This window comes from Panicum virgatum, chromosome 9K (assembly GCF_016808335.1).
Source record: "Panicum virgatum strain AP13 chromosome 9K, P.virgatum_v5, whole genome shotgun sequence".
NCBI lineage: Eukaryota > Viridiplantae > Streptophyta > Magnoliopsida > Poales > Poaceae > Panicum > Panicum virgatum.
This window is the reverse complement of record NC_053144.1, coordinates 53,463,647-53,482,932: the sequence shown is the minus strand read 5'-3', so window position 1 is coordinate 53,482,932 and position 19,286 is coordinate 53,463,647. Positions and strand designations below refer to the sequence as shown.

General features: G+C 44.4%; 2 protein-coding genes across 3 annotated transcripts; one reads left to right on the top strand and one right to left on the bottom strand.

Moving 5' to 3' along the window:
- Positions 1-4,774: 4,774 nt before the first annotated feature.
- Positions 4,775-12,156, top strand: LOC120652266 (calcium/calmodulin-dependent serine/threonine-protein kinase 1-like). The gene is made up of 11 exons (XM_039930029.1): positions 4,775-5,905; positions 7,844-7,974; positions 9,469-9,510; positions 9,606-9,714; positions 9,925-10,003; positions 10,083-10,379; positions 10,472-10,584; positions 11,132-11,239; positions 11,310-11,372; positions 11,461-11,628; positions 11,702-12,156. The coding sequence occupies exons 1-11, from the start codon at positions 5,378-5,380 to the stop codon at positions 11,834-11,836; spliced, it is 1,773 nt and encodes a 590-aa protein (XP_039785963.1). The 5' UTR covers positions 4,775-5,377; the 3' UTR covers positions 11,837-12,156.
- A 1,179-nt stretch (positions 12,157-13,335) lies between these two features.
- LOC120652267 (glutathione S-transferase T3-like) lies at positions 13,336-16,207 on the bottom strand. Of its 2 annotated transcripts, none has more exons than XM_039930031.1 (3): positions 15,787-16,207; positions 14,197-14,597; positions 13,336-14,118 (listed from the first exon to the last, which is right to left on the bottom strand). In XM_039930031.1, the coding sequence occupies exons 1-3, from the start codon at positions 15,881-15,883 to the stop codon at positions 13,552-13,554; spliced, it is 1,065 nt and encodes a 354-aa protein (XP_039785965.1). In that variant the 5' UTR covers positions 15,884-16,207; the 3' UTR covers positions 13,336-13,551. The 2 variants fall into 2 exon arrangements, with proteins under 2 accessions (XP_039785965.1, XP_039785964.1); XM_039930030.1 differs by having other exon boundaries at positions 15,769-16,205.
- Between the last annotated feature and the right edge of the window lie 3,079 nt (positions 16,208-19,286).

The window sequence follows — 19,286 nt, the reverse complement described above, 5'->3', positions numbered from 1 at the left end:
GCACGACCCCTAAACCAATACATTCAGTAATTTTAAAGTAAGAAAAACAGAGTACAAGCAGTTTACACAGTCTTACAAAAAATGACTCATTATTAGTAAAATCTTTTTTCCCTCCATATAGTTGTTGGAAGTTGGAAGTAGGAATGCAAAAAAACAGGCCTGGTCTTCTTGGGAATTGCTGCTATGTAGTATTAACCCTGATACCATGTTGTTTAAGAGACTTAACATTTGGTCAGAATTTTACCAAAAGGAAAACAGTATCTCAGCTCATGTGTGCATGGAAAGTTGCCCAAATCAAGACAACCATCTGAGGTACTTCTACTTGTGTTGCGTATCGCTAAGAATCAACAAATTTGTCGGTCTCTTTGGAATACTGCTGGGCACACAACATGCATGCGCCCAGTAGCAATTGCCAAAATCCTAAGGAAAGCTGGGAATCACCTGAGAACTGAATGCTTATTACAAACCAAATCTAACTTGTACTATTGTTTGGCTCTGGTTAGTGTACTATATCCTCCAAGATGACATGAAATGCCCAATAAAAAATTGACATTTTTATGTGATAGTGTAAGAATTATATTTGTTATCAGGCAGGAAAAAACTGAAACTTGTGCCTGAAATTGGCCAACTGAAATTGCAATATGATCAGATTATCTGCAAAGAACAAAAGCAAAGATATTTTCTGAAGATAAATTACAACCGCAAACTGATCAGTGATAGATCAACTGGTATACAACTTTCCCTTATTTATTAATTCTTACCACCTCGATTGTGACCATGTATCCCTATTACTTTCTTCGCCAATTCCCAAGTTGGACTTCAAAAGGGCAATCGAGTGATCGGAGTTGTTTAAGTACAGAGGTGATGACGACAGAGTCATTAATCAATAACTGATGATGGAAGAATGATTCTTCTTCTCTATGTGTCATTGTCATCCTCTTCTCCTGATCCCCTGATCATCAAAATGAGACTCTGGGGTGTTGGTAACTTTTTGCTAGGTTGATCTAAGATTTGGACCGTGAATGTTAGGCAGGCCATCATTCTATGAGGTCAATAACAAAGAGCTAACGTTTACCTTGTTTCAGCAACCCGAGAAAGTTCTATGAATTTCCATGTGCTTTATCTGCTTTCTTCTAGAAAATCTGCCACGTTACTTTATATTGTTAAAGGAGCATGCTAAAGGTGAACAGTTTTCGCATTTTAACAGAAAGTATGCCAAATAACCATGCCAAAGTTCTGATTAGGAGTACTCTGCCTGCTCCAAAGTCCAAACATGAATGCTGTTACAGTTATATTCTCAAGAGATATATCTACATTCTCACGAAAAAGCTTGCATGGTATTAAGACTGATTTGAAGTTTAAATGTAATTATATTGGATATATACTATATTGGTTGACAACCATGTAAATGTTAGATAGGTCGGGATGGTCAGAGGTCAAAGAAGGCACTAGCTTTTTCTTGCGTTTCAGCAGGCCAACGGAATTCTATGGATTAACGTTTGCTTCATCTAACTTCTACCTTGCAATAGAAAGACGTACCATGTTTCTGTTTCCTTTTTTCTTTTATATTTATAAAGAAGAAAGGTCTAAGGCGCATGCTAGAGAGAGAACTAGGTTTTGTATGTCATGGAGTACAATAATAAATAAATAAAATACAAATTAAATAGGTGCATTTTCTAAAAAAATGCCAAAGTTCTAAGTAAGGTCCCCCCACTAATAACCGATTACATTTTAATAGATAAGTTGCCTTCACAAGAAAAAGTCTACCACTATATATATATGATAGCATGCATCATACTACTTTGACTGGTGGTGGTTTGAAGTTTAAATGGACATATAAACATTGGTGGACCATCAATGTTAAACGAGTCATGATGCGATGATACTCATGTCATAAGTCAATAACTAAACACTAACTTTTCCACTTGTTTCAGCAACCGAGGAAATTCTATGGATTAGATTTCTTAGGGAAAATATAACCAATATCACACTGCCTTATTTTTTTATGTATAAGTAGAAAAATATTACTGCCTAGTAAAATGTTTTATTAAATGACACCAATTAACACGCCAAGTTTCTAGATAGAACTCATGCTGCAACAAAACTGGTTACAAATCATGATTATAATTGTAATGTATTATTTTGTTACCTTATCACGAAAAGGTTCCCATTATACTATATATTAGTGCTTTGCATCATACAACCACTTTTGATTAAGACTAATTGTAGCTCAAGTTACTGAATGTATACCAGATGATGGATGTGTACATGTAACCTGAACATCTAACCTGAACTTATAACATGGTCTCGCTTGTCCGCACATCAAAGAAATACTGACACCGACAAGGTGACAACGACAGCCAACCTACACTATGTGAGTTTTGGAGATAGTGACAACAACATTATTGAACATTTCAGTTCCAAATCCACTATCTTTCTTTTGAGGTGAAGCATTATTACCAAGCATCCCATGTCATGCTTCACGCCCCAAGAATTAAGTGATATAGTTTTGGGTAAAACTTGCCCAAATTCTAGGTTGTCACGCGTGTGTCTTTCTCCTTTGGTAGTTAATCAATATAGTTTATAGTACATTGGCTAATATTGTTGACTACTAGGCTAGGTCAAACATTATTGGTCGAGAACAAATGGATGTCCTTGTTGTTTTGTGAGGGCAATTGGAGTTTAGTTTCTTGGAGATTCCACTTGGCTCACTCTTGGAGACTTCAAAAGTGATATATTACATGCACCTCAGGCACTTCATCTATTTGTTGTGCATAGAACGATTTTAGGTAGCTAGACTTTTTCCAGAGAACGTGAGTAAATTTCTTGTTTGTTTTCCTTGTGAAGGAAAAGTGTTTTTTTTTTCAGGAAACAGGAGGGGTGTTCCCCTGCTGATATGAAGGAAAGTGTGCACACAATTAGTTGGACAATACATGTTATGCCACCTAGATTAGCTTATTATTTGCATGTTTCTATTTGGGATTGATACCTTACGTTTAACTAATATTTTAGTAGGGTCATAGCTGATTTAGTATGTTGATGTGTATATTTCTATTTGGGATTCATACCTCGCGTTTAACTAATATTTTAGTAGGGTCATAGGCTCATAGCTGATTTAGTATGTTGATGTGTGTATATAGACAGAGATGGTCATGCATATTACTCCTGTCCTTTTTGAAAACAAAATGTTGGGTCTCGGATAATTGTCTGATAGAAGGTAATGCCAGAAGTTGATGCTTGTGTTTTGTGTACATGAACAACTACATAGTAGGCTAAACATGGACTCAGCCTTTAATTACAAGATAATTAATTACAACAATTTACTGAAGAAACAATATAAGACTTAAAATGGATTTACTATATGTGCTTGGTCTCTCTAGTACCCTTTTCTTCCTTATTCTAGAATTTCTTTTGAAAACTTTTTAAAGAAGCTTACACAAAACTTATTTGAAGAAGTTTTTTTGGAAAACCTATTCGAAGAATTTTTCAAAAAACGTCTCCTGAAAAACTTTTCCATTCTTTGTTTTCGGAAAAACTGATCACTTGGAAAGTAATCCGGAAATTTTTTTGGAAAACTTTTCGAAAGCTCGACCACTCTGTTCGGCTGGCTGTGGTTGGTGGTTGGTACTGGTTTGTTGTGAGAGAAAAATACTGCTGACTGGCTGGTGCTGATGCTGATTTGGTATAAGAGAAAAATACTGTTGACTGGTTGCAACGGAACAGAGTGCATCAAAATCAAAATACAAACACAAAATATGACCCGTACAAAATATGTACAAACTTTAAAGAAGATCATGAGCGAGCTAATTTATTTTAAGGTGAATCCTAAACGGAGAGCCCTATCCATTTAGGCTTAAATCGAGAGCCCCCCCAAATATGAAAAAAATGAGGTAATTTCAAGATGAAGAAGCCTGAAAGGGAAAGAAGAAGAAAAGTAACAAATCCAAAAAAAAGTAACTCCACCTTCTCCGGTCATCTACTCCATCTCCGGCGGGTTGTGGGCGGGCCGGTCGGCGGCGGGGTCGCCGCCGGCCGGGGTGGCGGCGGAGGCCGGCGGCCTTAGGGTTCGGGTTCGAGTTTGGGGTTCGGGTTGGGGGAGCTTCCATGGCCGGCAGCTTTAGAGGGATGGCCGTGGGTGGCGGGCGGCCCGGCGGAGGAGGCGGGTTGTGGGCGGCGAGGTTGGCGGCGATGGCGCCGCCGGCCGGGTGGTGGTGGACAACCGGTGGGCAGGGTCGGCGGCGGGGGCGAGCGGTGGAGGTGAACAGGAAGGAAGCGGAGGGGATGGGTTCGAGCGGCGGTCCTCGCCGGCGGCGACGCTGGCGAGGGGGAGGTCGGCGGCAGGGCGGGGGCACCCGTGCAGATCTGGCCAGAGAGGAAGAGAAGAAAGGGGAGGGGAAAGGGGAGGGGAAGAGAGGGCGGTCCTCGCCTGCATCGGAGGCGACGCCAGCTAGGGGGAGGTCGGCGGCGGGGCGGGGGCGGAGCAAGGAGCAAGGTCGGGCGGAGGAGACGAGAGACGGAGGGGTCGAGCGGAGACGGTGGAAGACGAGAGACGGAGAGGGACCTCCACGGAACCTTATCCGGAGATCCCTCTCCGCGTAGAAACCTCCTTATTTCAATTAGGATACGCGCTTTGCAACAGAAACTGTCAAAGTCCACGACCAGTGTCAGGGGCGGTCTCCCCCTCCCTCGGCACTGTAGATGCATCACAGCCGGCGGGCTTCAAATGGAAACGAGGGCTTCAAGAAGAGGAAAAAGATACGGAGCGAGAAGGAGAGCGCAACGGAAAGCAACCCAAGCCTCTCCTTTTCCGCCATTGCCCCCCCCCCCCCCCCCCATTCCCACACAGGACTCACGCGCTCTTCAATCGCTCGCCGCCTCGCCCCCGTTTCTTCCTCCCCCGGCCTTCCTTCGATCCAGCCCCTCCATATGTCGTCTTCGCCCGCCCCCAAAGCTCCAACCTTTCCCCGTTTTACTTGGCGTCTACGGCCTGGTCCGCCCAGGAAAACAACGGAGTTTGTTTTCGTTGCGTTGTTCGCTGCCGTGCTGTTGGTGGTGCGGTTTTTGTCCGTTCCTGGGAGTTCAGTGCGTCCCTCCTCCATTTCTTGAGAACGCCCCTCGGTGGGGTGGGGGTGGGCTGCGTTGTTCGCGTTGGGGTTCCGCAGCTTGGTTGCCGTCCCCGTCCGTCTCTTGATTCGGAAGCCTCGGCTCTTGGTTTGGGAAGCCCCTTTCAAGGCGAGGAATTTGGTGTGGGTTGATGGCATCCTGCGAGGATTCCGCGATGCAATGATGGGTTTCTTGAAGCCGAGGTGAATCTTTGACCAGCTGGATTTCCCGAATTTTGAGCTGAAGTCCCTTGGTTTCTGATCCGCCGGCCGCCATGGGCCTCTGCCACGGCAAGTCGGTGGCGGTCCAGGAGCCAGCGGAGGAGGAGGAGGAAGCCCAAGTAGCCGCCGGCGCGGCGCCCCCGGCTGCGGGTCGCGATGACGGGGTTGCCTCGCCGGCGAAGGCGCCTGCGACACCCAAGCAGCCCAAGTTCTCATTCTACCTGCCGAGCCCGCTCCCGCCCTCCAGCTACAAGGGCTCACCGGCCCACTCCAGCGTCACCTCCACGCCGGCGCGCAAGCGCCCGTTGCCGTTCCCGCCGCCGTCGCCCGCCAAGCACATCCGCGCGCTCCTGGCGCGCCGGCATGGCTCGATCAAGCCCAATGAGGCGTCCATCCCCGAGGGCGCCGAGCCGGACCTGGGGCTGGACAAGACCTTCGGATACTCCAAGCACTTCACGGCCAAGTACGAGCTCGGCCGGGAGGTTGGGCGCGGCCACTTCGGCTACACCTGCGCCGCCAAGGCCAAGAAGGGCGAGCTCAAGGGAGAGGACGTCGCCGTCAAGGTCATTCCAAAGGCCAAGGTGCGAGAGCATTCCCTCTTTCCATGGAGTGATTTCGTCTGTTCGGTTCCTCACTTGTTTTCACTTCCTAGTTTTGTTTGCTCGATTGGACCCTCCGTGGCTGCTTGCATATAAGTGTATGACGAATCAGTAATGCTACTCCGTGCAGTTATTTTGCTCGAAGTTTTTTTTTCTGTATTCACCTGAGTACACCTTTGCTCGTAGGCTTTCAGTTGACATACTTGTGGCTTCTTCAAATTTTGTTGCTTCATATTTCTCTACTAGGAGAAGATGGGAACCTTGTAAATATGAAATAGATGTATACTGTACTTCCAGGGGGCTTAATTTGGCACTCTATAATTCAATTATCAGATCGTTAGGCGTTAGTCTGTTGCTTGATTAGCATTGAAAGGACAGACTGAGAAGTCAGAATTTGATTTATTGAGTGATTGGGGTGGTTCCTGGTTGTTAGTTGGGACAGGGACCATGGTGCTCCAGCGATGCTTGTTTCGGTTCTTCACAACGTTTGTTCAAAAGTTCTGTAAGCGACATCCTCCAACTGGTTTTGGATAGCTTGCTCATTAAATTGGTGTCATGTGATCATAATGGTATCATTGGCTATGTGATTCTCCACTCCCTGTTGGTGATGTCATCTTCTTATCTAAAAAATAATCATGGTTGTTAAATTGCTATGAATCAAAGGGAGCAAGGTGTACAGTGCTATGCAATTAAGTCCAGTGTGTACTTGTTAAAAATTCAGTATTGCCACTCCCCAATTTTCATTCTATTGAAATATTCACACTTGACCCATTATGGATCCTTACAATTCTGTTAAATACTACCTATGCAGAGGTTCAAGGCCTCTGTCAGAGATACATGAATTATCAATTCTTCATCTTAGTTACTGTGCACATACAGTTGGTACTTTTAATCTGGTAAGTTGGTGGTGATTAGGGCTACTTTAGTGGTATTAGTGTCACCAATTAGGTGTGGTGATGCAGATATGGTGATTATGGGTCATGTTTAGGAGTTAATTCAATTATTGTTGGATGAAGACGATAGAAAACAAATATTTGCATTAGATACAGCTAATTGAATGGGTAGGATCAAATGGTGTGAATTATTTTGTTTACTGAAGGCTGGATTGGCCAACACTTGATGGTTACTACTACTTTTAGAAAACAAATTAACACATGGAGTTAATTCTATTAATTGTTGGATGAAGATGATAGAAAACAAATATTAGCATTAAATAAAGCTAAGTTAATGGCTAGGTGTGAATTATTTAGTTGACTGAAGGCTGGATTGGCCAACACTTGATGGTTACTGCTACTTTTTTATACATTTGTGTTTCATCAATATCTCAGCAATGTTGATTTCCTGAATTAAATATAGGGGAAGTAGAATCTCCAAACTGAGCGGTGGGTTTGCCCTGCCTCTGTTTTTGATTGTACAGTTTAGCCAGAAAGATTATTGGCTGTTGAAATCATCGCCTGCAGTTGGAGGTCACTTGGATTTTCTGTTACTAAGTATTCATAGCTTTTGGGAAAGACAAAAAGTATACTCACACAGTTGTTTGGACTTTGGACCTAAATGTTTTGATATATTTTATGCATTAATCTGGTAAATTCAAGACACAGTTAGGATTTGATCTCAATTTTTGCAACAGCATCCAACATAAACATAGACCCTCTTATATATATTTATATATATATATATATATATATATATATATATATATATCTTATGCTCATCATATTAACCTTTTCTATGGTTGATTGCATGGTCCATTTTGCTTATACTGATATAGTTGTAATATCTGTAGACTGTAGTATATGCTGTTAGTGAAAGATGGATTTCACATTTCAGCTCACCGTTTTCTTGTTACCTTTTATGAAATTTCATTGAAAATCCTAAGTACATGTTGTAGTCTTACCCAATCTACCTACTTTTGCACAGATGACTACTACTATTGCCATTGAAGATGTCAGAAGAGAAGTCAGAATATTGAGTTCTTTAACAGGTCACAGCAATCTAGTGCAGTTTTATGATGCTTTTGAGGATGAAGAAAATGTATATGTCGTTATGGAGTAAGTTCACACTTGTTTCATTTATTAGTAACTCTCATGACTTACTGAAACTTCTAATTAGGGTTCAATGCAGCAGTCAACAAAATAGGACAGACCATCCAACTTTTTGTCGTTATGCATTTTCAGAAAAGGCAATACTTGATGTATTAATTCTTTCACATATTAGCAAGATTAAAATGTACTGATTGCTGACCGAACTTCCCAAGCAAACTTGACACACAAGGCACTTATTTTGGTTGGCTATATCTTATCATTCTTGTATTACTACTAGTTTTGAAAGAAGATTAAGCATCTAGATTTTTTTCAACACGATGCAGAACTCCATTTCCATTACTGATAAATAGAAACTGAAATACAACAGGCCTATTATAGACAGGAAACAGACATAGACGAGGGGGGCATGCAAACACATCAACGAACCTAACACAGCCCTGGTCAGCATGGATTAGCCTGCTGCAGGCCGACCAGCCGCCAAGCCTTTACACAAAGCCAACAGACTACAGTCTACTACAGGATCATCATCACACAGTTTGAGAGGAAACAAACTGCCTATTAAGTCTCTAGATATGATACTGGCATCTAAAAGTAAGCAAGAAAAATAAAATGAGTCATGGCAACATGCGTCACTAAGAATTTGAACTTTTTCTAAATTCAGTCACCTTTCAAAGCACTCTATATATCCTTGTATTATCTGAAAAGGCAATAAGAGAGATGGATTTGGCTAACTCAAATTTTGAAAAAGCCTATGAATACATACACGATAACTCAGTTAAAAAGACATGTTACCTCATGAATCATTATTGCTATCAATATTTCTGATCTCACGAACATCTCTGCAAGAGATTAGAATTTTTGAATGAAAAAAAAATAGCTCTCAGGATACAATACAATCTCATGAAACTAATTATTCATAGAGATGCTTTATTATGCCATCCATGCAAGGCTTACATTCCAAGCGTACCAACCGTGGAAAATAAAACTAGCGTCTTAAGTCTTAACATTGGTGGAACCTGTGCTGTGCCATCAATATTTGACTTGTCCCTCACCTAAGAACTAGGATTGGCTCTAATAATAATATAATATAATAGCTTTATTTGCTTGCGTTAGATGTTAATGTCCAATTTGCTATACATTCAACTGTTATCAGCTAATCACACATTTTATGGAGGTGAGACTGGATAAGAGTCGCCCAATATGTTTGGAATGTTTTGTTGAAACAGCTAAATGTGGACCGGTTATTGTTTTTCCTTGTATGTGTTGTAACTCATAACAATGTAGTTGTCGGAGATAGATTATCCCTAGGTAGGTTGGCGGTAAAAGCACCGACAGTAGTGCAAGTAGAGATTTGGCCTTAACTTGTATCTTTAAGATCTGTACACTTTTCTTCCAAAGTAGGTTACCGAATGAAGCCCATTTGATGTACAAATATGTTGTACGCGTCTAGAAAGGTGTTGCTATACCTGAATAACTCACTGGTATCTTTTCCTGATCCAGGTTATGCAATGGAGGTGAACTGCTGGACAGGATTTTGGCTAGGTACTTACAGGACATTTCATTTCTAAAACTGAAGTCCTTGACTCTACAGGGATTCTGAATTTCTGATAATAGCTGAGCTGACTCCTGTTTTGCAGAGGTGGAAAATATTCTGAGGAAGATGCTAAGGTGGTTATTCATCAAATTCTAAGTGTTGCTTCATTTTGCCATCTTCAGGGTATTGTTCATCGGGATCTGAAACCTGAGGTAAGATTGTTTGATCAATTCACAACTAATGTTTAGTACCATGAAGCTCGCTAGTTGTTGGTGAAACTGTGTGAACCTCAGCATACTTACTTTGGGCATACCCTTATCTGTGTTGTTTCTGTGGATCTTAGCTGAGTTAAGAGAAATGCTATGACAACCTTGGTATTTTATGCTGATGCTAATGTTAGTCCGCTTACTTTCATTTTTCAGAATTTCCTTTTCATGTCAAAGGACGAGAATTCTGCCTTGAAAGTCATAGACTTTGGTTTGTCTGACTTTGTCAAACCAGGTTAGTCTTACAGATTTTTCTTTGGATCATTGCTTATCACTTTTTTCTATTAAAATACATGTGCTATTATATTATGCAGATGAAAGACTTAATGACATTGTTGGAAGTGCATATTATGTTGCTCCTGAAGTGCTCCATCGATCTTACGGCACTGAGGCAGATATGTGGAGCATTGGAGTAATTGTATATATTTTGCTTTGTGGAAGCCGCCCTTTCTGGGCACGAACTGAATCAGGGATTTTCCGAGCTGTCCTAAAAGCAGAGCCTAGTTTTGATGAAACCCCATGGCCTACCCTTTCTGCTGAAGCGAAAGATTTTGTAAAAAGACTACTCAATAAGGATTACCGCAAGAGGATGACTGCTGCACAAGCCCTCTGTAAGTAACATTCCTGTATTGAACTTGGTTTACCCTGTTTTTCAGGTTGCGGGTGAGGTGACACCACCTTTTGCATTCCTTGACAATTACAGGTCATCCATGGATCCGTGGCACTCAGGAAATTAACATTAATTTAGACATGATTATCTACAGGCTTATGAGGGCTTACATAAGTTCATCTTCTCTACGGAAGTCTGCATTGAGGGTAATACTTTTGTAGGTTGTTTGTACTGTTCTTCAAGTCATCATTATTGTCTGTAATTGATGATATTATAGCTAAACCCTCCATTGTCCAACATAAACGATGCCAATAATATGGAATAATCTCCATTTTTCGAAAAGTGTATTGTACTGGTATTGATTCATCTGCATCTCCGAGCAAACTGCTCTGTTTTTGGATTCCTGATCCTGTCATGCTTTTTTGTCATACAATAATATATGTACTGCTCTGGAAATAAAAAAAAAACTAAAATGCCTATGGACGTGATTGTACTCCACACATTCTACTTAGCTTAATGCATTATCTGCTATTACATATTAACTATTCACTGTGTTCCTTGCTTGTCTTTCACCTTGAAAATTATAATCAATGATCAACTCATCATGTGGGTGTTCCATTTTTTCCATTCTATGAACCCTTATTTTCTGTGACTGCATTTTTGCTGGGATACTGTTGTTTTCTGGCTGTAGTATTGTGAACAGAGTCCACTTAAAGAAACGGTCATGCGGATTTGCTGCATTATGTTTTTCAGGCTCTTGCAAAGACACTGACGATAGATCAGCTCTTCTACCTAAGAGGGCAGTTTGCATTGCTAGGTCCGAACAAGAGTGGCCAAATCTCCTTGCAAAATATGAAGATGGTTAGTTATTTTGCTTTATTCCATTAAAATTCTGTGATATGCAGTTGCTAATTGTTCATGAAACTTCTAGGCCTTGATGAAGAATTCCTCGGGTGCAATGAATGATTCTAGGGTGGTTGACTTTGTTAACTCAGTGAGTCTTCTCTGTTCTTTCTTGTGTTCTTTTCATACTTGTGTGACATGAGTAAATGACTATAAACTAATTGTACCCATTGTGCTAGATATGCAATATCCCGTATGGAAAGTTTGATTTTGAGGAGTTCTCGGCTTCGGCTATTAGCGTTTATCAAATGGAGGGCCTGGAGACATGGGAACAACATGCTCAGCAAGCATATGAATTATTTGACAAGGAGGGCAACCGACCAATTATGATAGAAGAACTTGCATCGGTATAGTTTGATCTTAAAACATAGTTTCTGCTTAGGAAATGAACTGTGACTTAAGATGCCGTTCATCTTTCAGGAACTTGGACTTGGCCCTTCAGTTCCACTTCATGTTGTTCTCCAAGATTGGATCAGGCAGGATGGAAAACTCAGTCTGCTCGGATTCATGAAGCTATTGCATGGAGTTTCTTTGCGCACAATCCCTAAAGTCTAAGACACCCTGTTGCATCAAGCCATCAACCAAGGAGAAAAGTGACAACTAAGCTAATCTCTGGCCAGGGCATGACATGGCTGGTTGTAGAAGTTGCATGAAACCAGTACAAAGGTTAACAGATGATTGTAGTGTAAAGGTCTATACTGTCGCCCGCCTCTGACGACATTTATTGACATTGTACTCGAGATGTTCAGAGGTATAGATTTGGTTTGGGGAAGAATGGAAGGAAAAGATCTGAGGCTGACTTTGTGGGTGTATCAACAACGTTTGTATCTGGTGCTCCCTTTGTCTCCGTAAATGGGTTGAGGACATTGCCTTCACTCGTGTTGTGCTTTACTGCCTTAATTTCATTCTTCTGCCGCCATTCTAGTGCGAGGAGCACGCGGGAAATGGAATTTCCTCTCTAGAATCAGGCCGCCTGCGGATACGCGGCGGTTTGGCGGTCGCCAGCTGCCGGCGACGCCGAACGCAGCGGCAGCGGCCTGGAACGCCATGCTGGGCTGGACGGTAGGTTCGGACGATGACAAACCTTTTCATTTCAGGGCGGCAGGAAAATGAAGAGGTCACTGTATACTGTATGAAGCATGGCGCCATCAGTTCAGCACCTCCTCCGTTTCCTTCAGGTCAGTCACACGACATCAGTACCAGCCAAACAGAACGAATGATGCATGAGCAATTGTTGGATGACTTGCCTCAACGGATGCATGCTTACAAGTCAGAACGATACCCAACATTGCCTCTCTTTTTTTTTTCTTTCTGAAAAGGATACCCAAGATTGTCATACTATCATGCACTTAGAATGTTGCAAGAGGTAGAGCAACTTGTATCTCTCCGCCTACTCTGCAGCCGGTTTCTACCCATCCGCAATACCCTGCGTCCTGGGCGTGCGAAGCGCCGGAGGGCGGCCGCAGTGGCTGCACCGAGGTGGACAACAGTGTCGGATGCTGCTGGTGAGTTCTCTGCTCCAATGAGTGTTGCGGTCTGAGACCCAAGGAGATCTTCAGGGACTCGCGCCTGACAGACCGAGCTCTGAAGTCTTGAAGAGGCCACTTCGGTCTTCTGACAGACACCAAGCTCGAAATTCAGATTTTAAGACTGCTCCCATCAAATTTAATCTTTTTATCTTTACTGATTGCATGATTTCTGATAGGGTAATTTCAGGTGTCACAGCCTTACATGGTATATTTAAGAGTATCCAACAACAAGACTCTCCATGGTGTCATTTAGCTAAGACCACAAAATCCGACATCAAGCAGGGTGACAGAAATCTTAACCATGTGTGATGGAATAGATAAAATGATTGGAATAGAGAAATATTATATGATAGATCATAGGACTCGTTGCATGAAAAAATAGTACTACCATATACGAACATGAAACAAATCAAGTTTTGTAAACTAATTCCAGTTGTAAAGTCACATACCATGTAAAGAAGGGATTGGTAACTGAAGTCAATTTACAGCAAGGCAGCATCCAAAGCTCAGATAACAAACAGCAGGTAGCAGCTCCCAAATCAAGCATATATATACAAGCCAACTCAAGCCAGTGCATCCAGATGATAAAAATATATTGCAAACACGAGTCTTATTTAAGTGCACATTACCCAGAAATTACTTAACAGTAACCTCACAGATAACTCAAACAGTAATATGACCGACAAAGCTAGACAAAGTTTCATGAACTGACTGACTGGACAGAACTAAAAGTAGACAAAGCTAGATATTCAAACGCCTAGCAAGTATCTTATTCTTACGATCTTCATAATACTGCTGTTGTTTGTATGTCATTGTGCTCAAATCCAAATCAATAATTCTGTCCTCTTCCAGCTCTCTCTGGAACTCGAACTTTTCCCTCTCCAATTTGATCCTTTCTTCCTGCAGAGCAAAGGCTTTGTTGCACCTCTCTTCTTTCTTCAAGTCTTTCTCAAGGTCAGCTTCTTTCTTCTTTGCCATTAGATAGTCCACGGCTTCCATGGTCAAACATTGCCGTAGCTTCTGTTGCCGTAGCTTCTGTTTCTCCTTCTTTTCGTCAGGTCTTCCTGCTGGTTCACTAACATCACCAGCAGCTGCTAGGGCAGCAGGGGCATCTGCAGGGACAACTGATGCAGGAGCTGATATTGCCATTGTCTTCCGTTTCTTATTGCTTGTTTTTTTGGCAGTTCCAATTTCCTTACGCTTATCCATCCACTTGGGCTTATCCTTTAGGATATTCCAGCAATGCATAAAGTTAAACTTCCTCTCCTTCTTGTCCTCGGCCTTGAAAAGTGCACATGCATGTGCGATCTGCACATTTGAAACCAAAATAAACATGAAAGCGAAAAACTGAGACAAATGATCATAGCACTCAAATATTGTGTATACCTTGTCATCAACTATGGAACCACTCTGGTTCTTAGCCTCAATCCTGGCCACACATCTACAAAACACATTCACATCATGTTGTATACCACACCAACGATTCATCAAAGAAACTTCTGTACGAGTTGACTCGAATGTCTTGTTTGCATGGAAATATTTATAAATTCTTCTCCAATATGTGCCCTGTGATTGATCAACTCCTTGTACAGGATCCATGTCCACATTTAGCCAAGCTGACACAAGAAGTATATCCTCCGCAGAACTGAAATTTTTGGTTCTACCCTGAGAACTCTTGGTTGTTGCAGGAGTTTCATGGATGGTTGGATCACTAGTAGGTGCAGCATCTTGAGAATCTTCACCCTCATTCACTAGGAGGTTAGTGTAACACCTTGAATCCATAGCACCTGTGACAGAACAAACAATATATCATATTTGCATACCATAACCTATAGTTATTATAGCTAAATAAATCAAGTTTATATTGAAGCCTGTTTCCTGAACAAGCTCCAACAATTTGCTTGTACGATTTTCTAAATTTCATGTGGCTAATAAACCAGCACAGATGACAGAAAAATGTACCCTTTCTGGTTTCTATTGGCCATCTAATCATATATCATGTTAACCGAGCAATACTCACATACAAATTTTGGCTATAATAAGCTATTAAGCTACATATACCTCAAGAAACAAAGGACCAGTGATGATCATGTAGCACTCCAAAAAACAATACAGCAATTCTAGGCATGAATATATTCAGAATATCTAGATAAATGAAAGTATGAAACACCAAAGACATTCAACAGGGCCATCAGCAACCAATGAGACCAGGGCAAAAATAAAACAGCCAACTGGGTGCAAATAACTAGTTTTATTCAGTGACAGAGATATCCAACTGAACAAATCAGAAAAGAAACGTGTATCCACAGCTACTGATTTGTTGTACTTACGGCAGTTCTGCAACAAATTGTACTGAAATCAACTATCTAAAACATTCTTCTACAATTAATTGCCTTGGTGGTTAACAAACTGCGCCAAAGCAGATGAACATGTCCTTATCATACTGCAGGAGTTCCACACTGACACCAATCGAGCATGTATAGATCCAGAAGCTACAGAAGCCTTTTTATGACATGTTACTATCATTTTCGAGCATCAGATTCCTCAGTCAAAGCACATCAGAATCCAGTATAGATGCGGGATGCATTGGCCATGTACAAATTCAGCATAACAGACCTAGTAGATCACTGGAGCCGTGGCACACATTGCATATTCCCAACCAATTCTACATGCCTGGTAAATATTCCTCGCAGTATGAACAAACAAACTGAATCCATTCCACAAGGATGGATTGAACATCTGAAAACCGAGAGCGTGTATCTAAGCCTGTTGTTCCACAAACACCTTAGACAACCTAATCCTAGCGAGTAGTTCATTTGGGAACAATATAAATTTCAGAGAACCAACAAAACTGCGTATTCTTGTGCAAGATGAGCTCACAGTTTTGATGAACAAATTCAGATGAACATATAGGAACTCAAATTCAGACTATGCGTAGAAGTGCAACGAGGATCTCACCAGTGCGGGTCTGCGTACCGTCCAATTGCTCACCATTCAACGGGAGCGCGGGGGATCCATTCCACGAGCCGTCCTCCCCATCCACCGTTGGCTGGGAACGCGGCGGCCTGAGCATGGCGTCAGGGACCAGGGCGGCGCGGCGCCCAGGGCGGGAGGCGCCGGAGCGGCGGCGCGAGGACGGGAGCGCGCGGAATCCGGCGACGGGTTGTGCCCGGAGCGGCGGCGCGAGGGCGGCAGGGCGCTATGCCGACGGCGCGGGAGGAGAAGGACCAGCAGGACGGGAAGGAGGGCGCGCGCGATGGCGGGAGCGGCGCGGGATTTGGGGAGATGGCGAGTGCTCTGCCTCGGCAAAGATCCCTACCGAGCGGGGGCGAATGCCGAGCGTCAGCGAGATGGATTAGCGAGGATGGAAGAGAGGAAGAGAGGATGCCTGCTTCAAGGTTGTTTTTTGCTTTTTTCACAGATCCAAATCAATTTTGCTAAGGTCAAAAAAAATCAATTTTGCTGGCCAATCTAGGATTGGAAGCGGGGGCTGTTGGCCAATCCATCGCAACACTCCCCACCCCTCTAAACTAGCCTAACAAACTGACCTGTAGTTAAATTTATTTCAAAACAAACTCCCTCCCAACCTCCAGATTGTGTGTTCTGAATCTAAACTAGTCTAACAAACTGGCCCGCAATTAAATTTATTTCAGAACAAATTTATTTTATTTTGAAATAATTTTTTAATTATTCTAGCAATACAAAAAATTTGTTCGAGAACAAAAAATTTTTTATTCCGAAACAAAAAAGAAAAAAAAATAGTTATTGGATCTTGTTTGGTGGTTTGACTGCCAGTAGGCCGAGCGACTCCTAACATTTGGGTTGGAAGCTATGGTGGTCCATAATTTTTTTTAATATCAGAACAGCTTTAAATATTTTAGAGTAAATTGCACTACAGGTCCCCAAACTTGTCCCGAAGTTCCACATAAGTCCCTAAACTCTCAAATCGTGCATCTGGGTCCCCAAACTCTATTAAGTGGTTCATTGGAGGTCCCAAACACGTCACGTGAGCTACCCACGCTAACGTGGCATGCCATTTGGCACCACACTGGACAATATTAACAAAAAGAACCCCTATATTGATTATCTTCTGCTATTTGATCCTTTCTCTCTCCCCTTCACTAATCTCTCTCTCTCAGGCCTATGCGGCGGCTGCCGCCGGGAAGGTGAGATGGCCGCGACGGCGGCTTTGCGGCGGAGGTCCGCACGGCAATAGTGAAAGACATGGCGCGCTGGAGGTCATGGCACGTTGAAGGACATGGCGCGGCGGCAAAGGCCACCGTGTCCTCGTCCCTCCTCCTCCCTCACGCTCCGGCAGCCGGATCCGGCGCCAAGAACCTGGAGCTCGATCCGGTAGAGGGCATGGCGTGGAGGCGGCCATGGTGCAGCGGCGGAGGCCACCGGTGTCCTCGTCCCTCATGCTCCCTCACGCTCTGACAGCCGGATCCGGCCCCGTGGACCTGGAGCTCGGTCTGGTGGAGGACATGACGCGGAGGCGGACATGGCGCGGCGGTGGTGGAGGCCATGGCACGCCGGCGGAGGCCAGCGACGTCCTCGTCCCTCCTCCTCCTTCACGCTCCGGCGGTCCGATCTGGCGCCGGGGACCTGGAGCTATGTCCGGCGTCCCTCCTTCCTCCCTCTCCATGGTCCCTCCACGGTTATGGCGGCAGCTGGGGACATTGAGCTCAATTCGGCGTCGGGGACCTCGAGTTCGTGCATCCATCCTCCCTCACGGCTAGGGCGGTGGTTGGACCTGTGCCGCCCTTGCTCCCTCCGCCGCGGCCCTGCTCTATCCTCCTCCTCCCTCGCGGTGGCGAGGGCCTGTGCGGGATGCCGCCACCACTGGGGAGGCACGGCGGTGGCCCAAGGGAGATGCAGCCGCGGGCGAGGAGCGACAGGGGCCGAGGGCGATGCGGCCGCAAGCGAGGTGCGGCGGCGGCGGCGGCGTGCACAAGCTGCATCAGGAGCAGAACGAGGCGAGAGAAAGATTAGTGAAGGGAGAGACAGAGAGAGAACGGATAAAATAATAGAAAGATAATCAATAGGGGTTCTTTTTGTAAATATTGTCCAGCATGGCGCCCCGTGGCATGCCGCGTCAGCGTGGGAAGCTCACGTGGCACGTTTGGGACCTCCAGTGAACCATTTAACAGAATTTGGGGACTCAGATGCACTATTTGAGAGTTTAGGGAACTATGTGGAACTTCGAAACAAGTTTGGGGACCCGTGGTGCATTTTACTCAATATTTTATAAAAATCTTCAAATCCACAATTAAGTAAGAAGTTTACCTTAAAATCAAGAAGCTTGCGCATTAATTTGTAATCATATTTTTAAAATTAGAGCAAGTATTATAAATACACGTAAACATGCTGTATGAGATGCCACGTCACATAAATGTTGAGGTGGAGGAGAGAAGCGGGCTGTAAACTTGCTGAAACACAGATTCCAAAAATATCATATGAGAGGATGAGGTGGATCATATATTAATGATATAGACTACACCAATACCTACATATTATATGAGTGGGGCTGTTATATAGGTTGCAAGTGACATGGCACTAGCATACAATCAGATATCGGCTAAAGCCTTGCTCTTAAAGCAGGTATACACTACTACAAAAAGTATTTTCCGAGGCGGTTGAAAACAATTTTCCGAGGCGGGCAACACCAACCGCCTCGGATGTTCCGTCACGGTAAATGGGAATTTTCGGAGGCGGTTAGCCGCCCGCCTCTGTTAATGGAGTAAGAAAAACAAAAAAAACAAAAAAGCCCGTCCCGCCGAGCCCATCTGGGCCGCCGGCACCGCCCACCGCCGCCACCGCCAGGGTTGCCACGCTGCGCCGCTGCGTCGGGACCGCCGCGCCGCTCCGCACCCCGGCCCGGCCGTCCCGCCGCTGATAGTCGCGCCCCGGCCTGCCCGTCCCGCCGTTGGAGCGGCCGTCCCCCGCCCGAAGCAGATCCGCCGCGCCCCTGCCCGGATCCACCACGCCACCACCAGATCCGCCGCCTCCTGCCGCGGATCCGGCGAGCACGGTCACGGATCCAGTCGCCGACGGCGGATCTGGCCATCGCCGGGCGCTCCTCAATACGCCAGGCCCGCCGCGTCCGCCACAACCTCCAAGCTCGCGAGGGAGGGAGGGTGGAGCACCGCCGCCCCGCTGGTCCCGCCCGCTTCCCTCGCCGGCCGCCGCCACGCTCGTCCCGCCGCCGTGCTGCTGGAGAGGTGGAGTGAAGGAGGAGGACCAGCGGGGAGGAGGGAATGGAGGGAAGGGGAGGTGGAGGGGAGGGGAAGCGAGGGGAGGGAGGCGGCGGCCGAGTGGAGGGCCGACGGGATGGACGGGATGGGGGTGCGGCTATGAGGGATAGGGAGTGAAGGGAGAGCTAGGGTTTCATTTCTTTATATACTGCTTCCTACTAACTGGGCTCTTTTGGACTTTGTTTGGGCTTCTCTATTAATCGTGGCGGATCATTGTAAGAG